This window comes from Bacillus rossius, chromosome 10 (genome assembly GCF_032445375.1).
Source record: "Bacillus rossius redtenbacheri isolate Brsri chromosome 10, Brsri_v3, whole genome shotgun sequence".
Taxonomy (NCBI): domain Eukaryota; kingdom Metazoa; phylum Arthropoda; class Insecta; order Phasmatodea; family Bacillidae; genus Bacillus; species Bacillus rossius.
In genome coordinates, this window is record NC_086337.1 from 20,576,369 (window position 1) to 20,589,017 (window position 12,649).

The window sequence follows — 12,649 nt, forward strand, 5'->3', positions numbered from 1 at the left end:
ACATGTCACGTGGAATCCCTAATTAATATATCCGTCCTTGGGGCAGTCATTTGTTAAAAGCAAATCCTCCTCTTCCGGCCGCGTTTCCCATGCCTAACAAAACCACTAAGCCTCCGAGCCTTTGGTTTCAGAACGTAATAAGTCGCAGGGAAAATCGAAACTAAAAAAAGGTGGATGTCTGTAAAGACGGTTTAAGGACGATAATTTTACATGATAACGTCATAAGAAAACATTCATGAATAATTGCATACTTTATTAATTTTCATATATTATTTACAGTTTTTGCAAATTTAATTTAAATAATTTGTTTAAATATAATCACGAACAATTAGTTAATAATCCCGCGTTAACCTGTTTGATATTATAGAAGATTTTCTCGCACGGTGGTTGGCCGGTTCTGGCACGCTCGTCTCAGGCGGAACGTGACAATGAGTCATACTTTTTCGTGCGTGCAGCCGGCGTTCATCGATTTATAAGACGTTATCACGTCAAAATTGTCTAGATAAAACTATTCCTTGGTGCTATTGATTTTTTGTACATATCTTATTGTTAAAAAAGGAAATTATTTTTAATTAAGCTGTTAATTCAACAATGTGTTGTATCAAGGGGCCCGAAAACCTGCCCCCACATACAGTGTGTAGAACTTCAGAAGAAACTACACGATTTGAAAACTGCTTAAGATATCCGAGTGTCGTCGGTTTAAGAATGGGTTAGGGCACATGGGTAGATCTGTCTACTTTTAAACTGTGTATTTAGGAGAATGAAAGAAAGACTGGTGAAATGAGTGTTTTCAGAATAAAATGCCCGGCAAAGATTCTTGAAAGCACTCCATGGGTTACTCTGTTGCATTTCACCTTTATCTTCATTTCTCCGCCACATAAATGTTACGGTTTCCGCTCAGATCACATAGTTGCCCTATGCATGCCGAGCGTCACTTCAGGGCCTTGCGCTTAGAGGCCATATCGCGCTAGAAACACCAGCTAGCGTCGCACTAACACAGATAAGCCCCTGACTAGGTGGGCAACTTAACACGTTCCTTGTAGCCGTCATCGGAATAAGTGAGGCCAATCAATCAAATTGTATTCCACGAAATTTTGTTCTAATATTTGCGTACAGCAACAACTACAGTAGTGAGAACATTTTGTGAATAATTTTTCATTTAATTATTTTAATGTAATATAAATTAATTGAGGAAAATATTCTGTGTAGTTAATATTAGTTTTAAGTATTATTTTGTACTGTTATGAACGTCATGAAATGACTTTAATGAAAGAAAAGACTACTGATTTCTAGAGACCTGCAAAATTCGCGGATTCATTTACCTCTAGGATAAACTCCACAGTCCTTTAAACATCGCGGAATTGACACCTGTTCATTGGCTACTGACGCGTGAGACGTCTCAACTAGGCTGTCCGTAATTCGGCACTTTCTTGGTTTAGTGTTTCCCATTGGCTCACGGTTCCCCGGATAAAATGTGGGCCAATCGCAGAAGCGGTACGAAGGTATAGTTGTTTTGATGCTAGCCTATTGCGAAATGAATCCGCGAATTTCGCATGTCTCTACTGATCTCGGAACAGCACGAGATAGGTGTTGTAGACGGGCATCCAGCAAACGGACCGCCTCGTTGCTTGCAGGCACAAGCGGAAAATGCAGAACTTCCTGCCGTGCAAAACCTCGCCGCAGAACCGCTGTGACGTCTCGAGCGGAAATGGCGTCATCTACGAGGACCTGACCAACATCCGGCCGCGGGCGATGGCCAACCACTGCGCGCCGGGCCAGACCGCGCCCTCCATAGAGGTGAGTGACGTCACGACCGGCGGTCGCCGCCAATCGCGCGGCGCCCCGTCGACCCCCTCCCCCCTCCTCCTACCTGCTGGCCGTCGAGCATGCTGGGAGCTCTGTTTCGTTTCAACACTTTCACAACGGACACAGCTACTAACGGCGGTAGAAAGGTTACCCAAGTGCTCACAACCCTTAGTTGACCATTTACGGATGGAAAATTAAGTTTAGTAAATATCTGGTCAGTAAATATATATAAAAAAATGCAAGAATAAGGTTATGATCAAAAAATCTTTTAATTAACAGCAATGACAAGAAAACTTGACACGTGTACAGTTTTTTTCTAATTTAAGATCGAAAAAATAATAAGTAATATACCTGCAGGTTTTTCTGTTAAAAAAACTACCCGTGTATAGACATCAGGTGTTATAGATGGCTTAGCGAACTACACGAAGTCTTGTGTTAGAGAAATTATAAATAATTAAATTTACAATGTCTCTTAATTTAACTGCCAACAGCCAAAACAATAAGGCTAATATTTTTTATGTTTCGATTACCGTCAATGCACTTTTTGAAGCTTTTAAAGTTGTTTTCTTCTTATAATTTTCACGTTACTTTGTAAAAAGGTTGGGTCGAATCATGCTTTAAAACAGAATGTTACTTTACAAAAAGAACTACTTAAATCTAAAAAATACAAATATTTAGGACCCTGTTCTTATCGCGAAAAGATTTCCAGACAAGCTGTGTGTTAAAACTTTGTAATATTGTGTTTCGTAGTTGGATGGGTTTATTTCAGGTACATGTCTGATATCGGCTCCACAATCACAGCCATCCACTGCGGAAGCAAACGCGCCATGAATGGCCGAGTCAAATAGGGCAATGGCTTCTCTTGTTGCAGTCGGCCGCCAATCACAAGGGAACAATCGCTAACGCAGACTTGCATTATTGCAGTTTTAGTGAGTGCAAATATTTTCGCGAAAACGCTCCTACAAATATTGCTTTGTAGATGTTTTTGGTATAATATTTTAATATCAATTTAAAATTTTTCTTTGACATTTTGTGTTCGTTATATTAAACTTACGTTCTGACAAAAGAAAATGGTTTGTGTCTTTGGTTGGCGCACCTATTTTTTCGGTGGCAAAATTTAATACAATAGGATGATTTCTCTTTGTCGTTTTATCATCCCGCCACATGAATGTTTTTTTTTCTCGTGTTTAAAATGTTTAGTTATTGTGGATGCCGTTAAATATTATTGAGTTTGCATTGCCTATTCAACTATAAGTTTTGTGTTCAAACAGTTACATCCAGTGCTATTTTGAACCCCCGACGCAAACAGAGGGATGTTAAGTTTAACGTGTGTATCTGTGTATCGTTCTGTGGCATTGTAGCTCTCAAAGGAACGAATCGACTTTGATTTAGTTTTTTTTTGTTTGAAACATTACTATGATTCAAGAAAATCTGTTCAGCCGTTTGAAAATCAGTTCTTTTCTAGTTTATGAAGGGATGTGAGCAACTTCCACAGGTCCGATGGATTCGAAATTTGGTATCCTGTTACTTCAATGATATTGAAAGAACATGGTAATCTTTACCTGATTCAGTATAGTATTAATGGTGTAGTATGTTACAGACTACAAAAACAAAATAATTGTAAAATAAGATGATAGTGTTTAATGAATTTTAATTACTAATAGTTAGGGACCGGAAAAATTCGCGGGTTCAATGACCAGTAGGATGAACTCCATAGTTATATGTACACTCGGTCAAATGCTTACCACTCATTGGCTGCTGTCTTGTGAGACGTCCCAACGTAGCAGCATGTGATTCGATAAAGCTTTGGTTGGGTGTTTCTCATTGGCCCAGAGTAATCCAGGTGAGTTGTGAGCCAATAGCAGAGGCAGCACTGAGGTATAACTATTTGTGTTTTAGCGAATTTTTCCGGTCTCTACTAATAGTAACTTCAAGTGAGAATTTCAAACCGGAGGTATTTTAAATTTAAATTTTAAGTTTTATATCCTGAATTATTCGGTTCAAAACTTCCTGTAATCCGGCAACAATCGATGCGATTACGTTCTGTTTTTACATGCTTTATAATAGCTTCACCTGTATGTTTGTCTGTCCGTCTGTAACTCTTTCGACTAAGAGTGAGTGGCTCATCACTGTAAAATGTCCCACTAATTTCATTACGTTCGTTAGCCGAGCGGTCTAAGGCGCGCGACTTCTGTGGCGTCAGCCTTCGGATTCAGCGATCGTGGGTTCTACTTCCGGCCACGCCGAAAATTTTTTTTTTTCCCGGTAAATTCTAAGATTATATCCATACATCTAACTATAAATGATTCGGAGAGACTTTACCATTTCTCTGTGACGTTGCAACTCCAAATAGATCTCAGATGGTAATAGGTAGTGTCGGTAACTCATTTCCCTATGATGATTATACATAAATATAAGTAGTTTAAAAAACTAAAAAAAACATGCTTTTAAAGAATATCAAACTAAAAAGTTAAAAATAAATATAGTTTAAAAAACTAAAGAAACGTGCTTTTAAAGATTATCAAAATAAAAAGTAAAAAATAATTTTAAAATTTAATTTATGACAATAGTATATAAGCAATACTAGTATAAATGAGAAAAAAGCATGGGGCGCTTAATATACAAAAAATATGGCACAAAGCGCCTCAAGATTTTTTCTCACTTATACTAGTATTGCTTATATACTATTGTCATAAATTAAATTTTAAAATTATTTTTTACTTTTTATTTTGATAATCTTTAAAAGCATGTTTCTTTAGTTTTTTAAACTATATTTATTAATTTTCACGTGGATTCGGGCGTTAGTTAACGTGATGTCACAGACATTTTATAAAATGATATCGCTCATTCATGTTTTCCTTGCCATAAAGTAACATATTAAAAAAGTGAAATATATAATCAAAGATTTTGTTAAATATAATTGTGGCGTGTATGTACAGAAAATAATATTTTGTTCTTTACCGAATATTCCTTATGGAACCAGTTGCCAAGAAATAGTATGTAATACTACAATACAAATACTCTTACTTTTTCAACACAGTTTTATGCTCATGTTTGCATATATAAGAATACTTTTTTTTAAAAATACTGAATGTTTCTTGTCGCGCTTGTGAAAATTGGCGCAAAATTTTTAATTTACATTGACGTTTTAAATAAGCATACATTTTTTAAACCGTGGAAAATATAATCGAATATTAAACAATCTATTATGTTTTATTATGCTTAGTTTTCGCAGTTAATTAAGGAACGCTGTCCAAGGAGCGGTTAAAAATAACTATAATATAGGTACTGGGACAACACAAAACATAAATAGCCGGGCAAGAATCCAAACCCAGTATAACTTTTTGTAGTGATACAGTTGCTTTCATGTAAATGTACAAATAAACAATTATTTCTAATTTTTAATAATTATTTCGGTTGCATTTTGAAATGTTTTATAGTGTAAAAGATTTTCTTTGGTATTCCCGTTAATAATATATAGACTTTCGATAATCCGGAAAAAAAAATGTAATACGCCATGTGTATGGTCCTAAACGTGTCGAATTAAAGAGACTTTACTATTTTTCTTCCCCCGCTTTTGTGACGTGAACATTGCTGTATGAAGTGAAGATTGGCAGGCGAGACCTGGGAGCAGAAGGGTTACGTGACGGCTGTTGTGACGTAGCCGTGACGACGCCGAGACGGCCGGGCTTTGTTTAACAAGCTTGTAGCGCCTTGTTATGGCTGCGAGTGCGTGACAAACAACCTCCCTTCCCGTACACCCCCGCACGTAACCTTGTTTCCACCCGCCGACATCTGCCGAGGGGAATACAGAGTGTCTTCTGTAGCCCCCCTTCCCTGACGCGACCCGAGTGCCGGTACTGCATTCGCGCGCATCGTGCGCGGATGTAGCTGTTCCGTTACTACATAGTTCATGCACAGGAAAATTATATGATAAGGGTGACTTCCCCTTAATGGTATTATAACCTCAAAGAGTTATTATAAATACTGCTCTGAGTGAAGTGTTTGTTGGCGTAAACATTATTGTATATATATGGCAAGATAAATACATTAGTAGCCTCCGTTCATACAAGGCGTATATGCAGGTAAGTAATGCCTTCGGATATGTGAAAGGACACGGGTTCACTGAAGCCAGTGTCGCATCTGCCACGAGTTTGGAGCGTCAACTCGTTACGGAAACGATTCTTAGGCCCGTTCTGCAACGACACGTTCTAAAATGGCACGCAGACAGAGACGGACCCATACAGATTAGCTCGTCAGTGCTGAGCTCTCCCGTTTACGTTGCCCCGAGCGAGCAATAGGAGCCGAGTACTTTGGCTGCGGTAGTAGCCATGTTGGTTTATGTTCCAAATACGCTGAATATTGTTTTCAGTACAAGAATATCAAGTGTTCTGTTATTACTTTGTCGTTTATTTTCATTACATATAGGCCCTATGCAATTCTGCCCGTAAAATGATTTCGAAGCATAATATATATATGTTTAATTTAATTAATATTTCGTAACCTTGAAATGCAATCTCATTACGTTTCCGTGCATTCTAGAAGTAGCAGTCGCGATAGTGAAATGTCCCGTGATATCCGTAAAATTATGTTGGCTCTCTTAAGCATTGAGAAATAAATTTCTAACTAAATGTTGTAGTCTAGTAGATACATTTAAACTAAATTATCTTGAAAGAAGAATCAGAACTGATGACACTAAGTATATGTGTATTTGTTTTTGCTTAAACGATATAAATCAGTCTGTAAATACTTCCTACATTCAAACCCTAACCTTATTTAGCAGGTTCAACACTTAATTTAACAGTAAAATATCATCACGAAATTATTTTATTTATTTACCAATAATTCGAATAAACGCAAACTTAACAATTTCTTGTGTCTACAGTATGATGAGCGCTGCGATATATATATATATATATATATATATATACACTAGCTGTACCCTGCCACGCTTCGCTGTGGCACATTGTAATTGAATAGTTGAGAAATGAGAAACAAAACAAAGAATACATTTCATATAAGTTTAATTTTGCTTTACTTGTGGATATATAATATTTTTTGTTTTTCCGATTTCCGACTCGGGAACACGCAACATAAAGTTGTCCATGTGAAAAGCAATCCGCATCTAAATCTAAACCACACAATTCTAAAGATAAAGTTGATTGTGATTGCAAATGCCAATTGAATCGGGAATTGCAATCTTTTAAATTGAAATGGTGTATCGGTCGGGATCATGGGTATTCGAGGAATGAGGACATCTTCACCTTTGAAAGGCCCCGTTAAAATCGTTGCTTCCACTACGTTATTCATTAATTTCTTTACTGAAAGTCGCGTGCCGTTGCAGAGTTTTGGCTGATTAATATTCCGCAAGAGGATAATTGGCACACCTATTTTCAATTTACGTATGTGTGGTAGTATCTCTGGCAGATCAAGTGATTTTAAAAATTCCGTTGGATAATTAATTACTTCATCTGCTTCCACAACGGTGTCTATCGAATTATATGTAATTTCATCACTTTGAATACTGTATTGAATAACATTATTAAGTTGATAGACATCTTTATTCTTTGCGGCAAGGATAGCTCTTTCACTGAGCCGTGATTTCTATGATTTTTTTGAATGTCAGGAAATACTTTTTCGATCACTTCTTCTTTCGATGTTACTAAATCCCACATCAAGTGGTGATAGACCCATACAAAACATAACCTCTACTTACGATTGATGCAATTGTTATTGGCGATAGAACATTTTAAGTTAAATTAAAAATTAAAAAAAAATGGTATAGGGTCTACGGAGTTCAAAAAATGAATCGCCTAGAACCATCTACACGCAATCCCACATCAAGTGGTGATAGACCCATACAAAACATAACCTCTACTTACGATTGATGCAATAACCATCTACACGCAATCCCACATCAAGTGGTAATAGACCCATAAAAAACATAACAGTAGTATGTAAATGACGGAGCTGGGACAGGCCTCAGGCGGTGGATTGAGATTGTCGGTCCGCCATCTTGGATTTGTGACGTCACGACGGCAAAAATTCCTCAAAATTCCTCAAAAATGACTCAAAATGACTCAAAATTTCCCGTTTTCGAGGGAAAAATTCCCGTTTCGAGGAAAAATTAGGATTTCAAAAAACCACAAATGTCTTTTGCCTTAGAAAGAACACCAATTCCTAAAATAGGCTTAAGCATCCTTAACTCAACCTCAGTTAAGCCATTTCTAGGAATAAGGATACCTTGACCTTTGACCTTGACCCCGACGGCCATCTTGGATCCACCATCTTAGATCCGCCATTGTGTTCTCGAACATTCCGTCGATGTGTTATCCGCCATTTTGAATTATGACGTCACCGTTGCAATTTTCGTTACGCTCGCCATCTTTAACTTTTTTATTATCCGATTTTAATGAAAATTTTTTTAAAAATTATAAAAAAATTCACTTAATAAAATTTTAATCAAAAATATCGAAAAAACATATATTTACGACACGGAGCTCGGAGTCCTCGGTTCGAACCCGGTGAGGGCAAAAAAAATAAAAATGGTGACCGATCCTTCCCCTGTGGCGGGGTGCTGGCAGACTGACCCCCACCACTTATGTCAATGCACATATACCATCAGGTAGTATGACGTCATGTCCGCCATCTTGAAATTTGGACGCCATCTTGAAAATCTTTATTTATTATCCGATTTTAATGAAAAAAATTCCAAAATTCATCAAAAAATTAACGTATTTAAATTCTGTTTGATTATATCGATGTACGTCCTTGGTTCGATTCCCGACGAGAGTAAACAGTCGATCCTTCCTCCATGAAAGCTACCTAGACTGATCTATCACCACCAATACCAAGGTATATATCGTCAACTGGTATGACATCATGTCCGCCATCTTGTCTTCATCCACTGGAGACCACCATCTTGTTTTCGTGTGCTAGAGTGTGCCGATATCATGTAGTATAATTATCTGGTCACCACACCTTTGACCTTGACCTTGAAATTTGACCTTGACCTTGAACTTTGACCTTGACCTTGAACTTTGACCTTGACCTTGAACTTTGACCTTGAAATTTGACATTGACCTTGAACTTTGACCTTGACCTTGAAATTTGACCTTGACCTTGAAATTTGACCTTGAACTTTGACCTTGACCTTGAACTTTGACCTTGACCTTGAAATTTGACCTTGACCTAGAAGTTTGACCTTGACCTTGAAATTTGACTTTGACCTTGAAATTTTACTTTGTCCTTGAAATTTGACTTTGTCCTTGATGTCCATCACGGATCCGTCATTTTATGTTCAGTACATGCTACCAGGAGCGACCACCTGCTGGAGTACACCATCTTGTGCGTGTACTCGTATTACCATCATGCTAGTTTTATTCTAACATGCTACAGTGCAGTAATCATTTATTACTGAGGTACCCACCATCTTAAAATTTGACCGCCATCTTGAAATCATGTAATTATTTAGCTAGAAATGCGGGAAAAATTCCAATAGTCTCCGAAAAAATCATTTATTAATTTACAAATCGAATCGATGGATCCCTGTCCACGGTTAGATTCTTGACCAGAGACAGTTGTAACTAATTATTAAATAAATGTTAGGTTCTGTTTTCCATTACCTTTCGCGGAGTTTATTAATCATTCACTCTACGAAAATCAACTCAAGTCAATATACCGGACCAACGAATTAAATCAGTGCCGATTAGCCTATTATGAAAGTCTAATTTTTCAATAATCTGAATAACATATAAGCCGTTCATGTACAAAGCCACACATATAGATCAATTGCCTTCAGTCCAAGAGACCGAGTCATGTCATTATCAGACGTATAGGCTAGTCATTTCAGGACCACATGACCTTCGTAATCCATCGTGACATTTTTATACATTCTAAAGGACCAAGTAACCTTGTAAAATATTTTAGTAACACCAAGAGGTGATAAACTAGTAAATATTCAATCACTACAGTTTGTACTACGCGCAGTCAACAAAAAAGGAAGCACCAACAACGAAAAGACAGCACCACCAACGAAAAGACAGCACATTTGGAAGCACCGACTACGAAAAGGCAGCACATTTGGAAGCACCGACAACGAAAAGGCAGCACATTTGGAAGCACCGACAACGAAAAGGCAGCAGCGACAACGAAAAGGCAGCACATTTGGAAGCACCGACAACGAAAAGGCAGCAGCGACAACGAAAAGGCAGCACATTTGGAAGCACCGACAACGAAAAGGCAGCACCGACAACGAAAAGGCAGCACATTTGGAAGCACCGACAAAGAAAAGACAGCACCGCCAACGAAAAGGAAGCACATTTGGAAGCACCGACAAAGAAAAGGCAGCACCGCCAACGAAAAGGAAGCACATTTGGAAGCACCGACAAAGAAAAGGCAGCACCGCCAACGAAAAGGAAGCACATTTGGAAGCACCGACAACGAAAAGGCAGCACCGCCAAAGAAAAGACAGCACATTTGGAAGCACCGACAACGAAAAGGAAGCACCATCAACGAAAAGGCCGCACCGCCAACGAAAAGGAAGCACATTTGGAAGCACCGGCAAAGAAAAGGCAGCACCGCCCACGAAAAGGAAGCACATTTGGAAGCACCGACAAAGAAAAGGCAGCACCGACAACGAAAAGGCAGCACATTTGGAAGCACCGACAACGAAAAGGCAGCACCGACAACGAAAAGGCAGCACATTTGGAAGCACCGACAACGAAAAGGCAGCACCGACAACGAAAAGGCAGCACATTTGGAAGCACCGACAAAGAAAAGGCAGCACCGCCAACGAAAAGGAAGCACATTTGGAAGCACCGACAAAGAAAAGGCAGCACCGCCAACGAAAAGGAAGCACATTTGGAAGCACCGACAACGAAAAGGCAGCACCGCCAAAGAAAAGACAGCACATTTGGAAGCACCGACAACGAAAAGGAAGCACCATCAACGAAAAGGCCGCACCGCCAACGAAAAGGAAGCACATTTGGAAGCACCGGCAAAGAAAAGGCAGCACCGCCCACGAAAAGGAAGCACATTTGGAAGCACCGAAAAAGAAAAGGCAGCACCGCCAACGAAAAGGAAGCACATTTGGAAGCACCGACAACGAAAAGGCAGCACCATCGACGAAAAGGAAGCACATTAATTTGTCATTGACTGCAATATTCATTGGTTCCAATATTCATTGGCTCCAATATTCATTGGCTCCAATATTCAATGGCTCCAATATTCATTGACTCCAATATTCATTCTCCATCAGTCATTGACACCTACAGTCTTTTGGTTCCAAAAGTCTTTTGGCCCCAAATATATTAGGCTAGAATTCTTCGAGTCTAAGAGACTATGAGACCACATGGCTACAGAACTACGTGACTACGAATCTTCAAGTTTACGAGACTGCGAGGCTACAGAGCTACGAAGCCTCTAGTACACAGGTTTACGTGACTGCGAGGATACAGGACTACCAGTCTGCATGAGTACTTGACTACGAAGCTACTCGTCTACAAGGCTACAATTACAGCATCTGTTTTCGTCAGAATTTTCTCTTTTGCTCCAACTGCACCACCAGCATTATGTTATAAGATTACAAGGCCGCCTGCTTACGTAGCTTCAAGTCTACGAGGATACTTGGATACGTAGCTTCAATTCTACGAGGTCCTAAGACTTCATGACTACGCGACTTCGAGCCATGAGGTTACGAGATTACGTGACTACGAATCTTCATGTTTACGAGACTGCGAGGCTACAGAGCTACGAAGCCTCTAGAAAACGAGTTTACGTGACTGCGTGGATACAGGAATACAAGTCTGCATGAGTTCTTGACTACGAAGCTAATCGTCTGCAAGGCTCCAATTGACACATCTTTCTTCGATGGAATTTTCTCTTTTGCTACATCTACGCCATCAGCATTATGTTATAAGATTACAAAGCTACTTGCTTACGTAGCTTCAAGTCTACGAGGCTCCAATACATCATGACTACGAGACTACAAACCATGAGGTTACGAGACTATGCGATTGCAAGTCTTCAAGGTTACGTCATCGCGAGGCTATAGGACTACGAAGCTTCCAGAACGCATGGTTACGAGAATGCATGACTAATTGGCCGCATGGCTACGAAACTTTATGTCTCTGACTGACTACAATAGCACTATTCAGTGGTGAGAGTTAATTTATTTCATGCAAAGGTACTTGCTGCAAGCAGTTCCGCTTTTCAACATCAGATGACGTCACGTTTTGCTTGCAGGTAAAATAATATTTATTTATTTTATGCGGGATGCGGGTTGTTCACTATCGGTCGCATAAGAAGAATGGCATCGATAGTCTTCAAGGAGAAGGAAGTTCGTCCTTCCTGCTAGTGCTTCTCAGATTTCTCACAGTCCGCCATCTTGGATTGCGACGTCACGGCTGCTATCTTGGATGGGTGTGACTTTGACCTTTGACCGAAACCGCAGGAATGATCGCAAGCACACGGATTAACCATCATAATATTGATAAGAATAATCAGGAGCACACGGAGAAAACCATCATAATATTGGCAAGAATAATCAGGAGCACACGGAGAAAAACGACACATGTTTTCTTTGATATCATAAAATTACAGAAAAAAAATATTTAAAAATAAAAATAAATTAATAAAAAAATTTAAAATAAAAACAAAAAATACATAAAATTCTGGCTTGTACTAGAACTCTATCTTTGCTCAACAATGATAAGTTTACAAGCTAGCGGAATCAGTTTATGTATTTTTTGTTTTTATTTTAAATTTTTTTATTAATTTATTTTTATTTTTAAATATTTTTTTTCTGTAATTTTATGATATCAAAGAAAACATGTGTCGTTTT

The 12,649-nt window shown here is 38.7% G+C and overlaps 1 protein-coding gene across 1 annotated transcript in view; it reads left to right on the forward strand.

Annotated features, from left to right (window-relative positions):
- Positions 1-12,649, forward strand: part of LOC134536304 (uncharacterized) — a 765,325-nt gene that overhangs the window by 712,417 nt on the left and 40,259 nt on the right. The window contains exon 4 of the mRNA XM_063376056.1: positions 1,635-1,797. Coding sequence (XP_063232126.1) covers positions 1,635-1,797 — 163 coding nt within the window. The remainder of the gene's footprint in view (positions 1-1,634; positions 1,798-12,649) is intronic.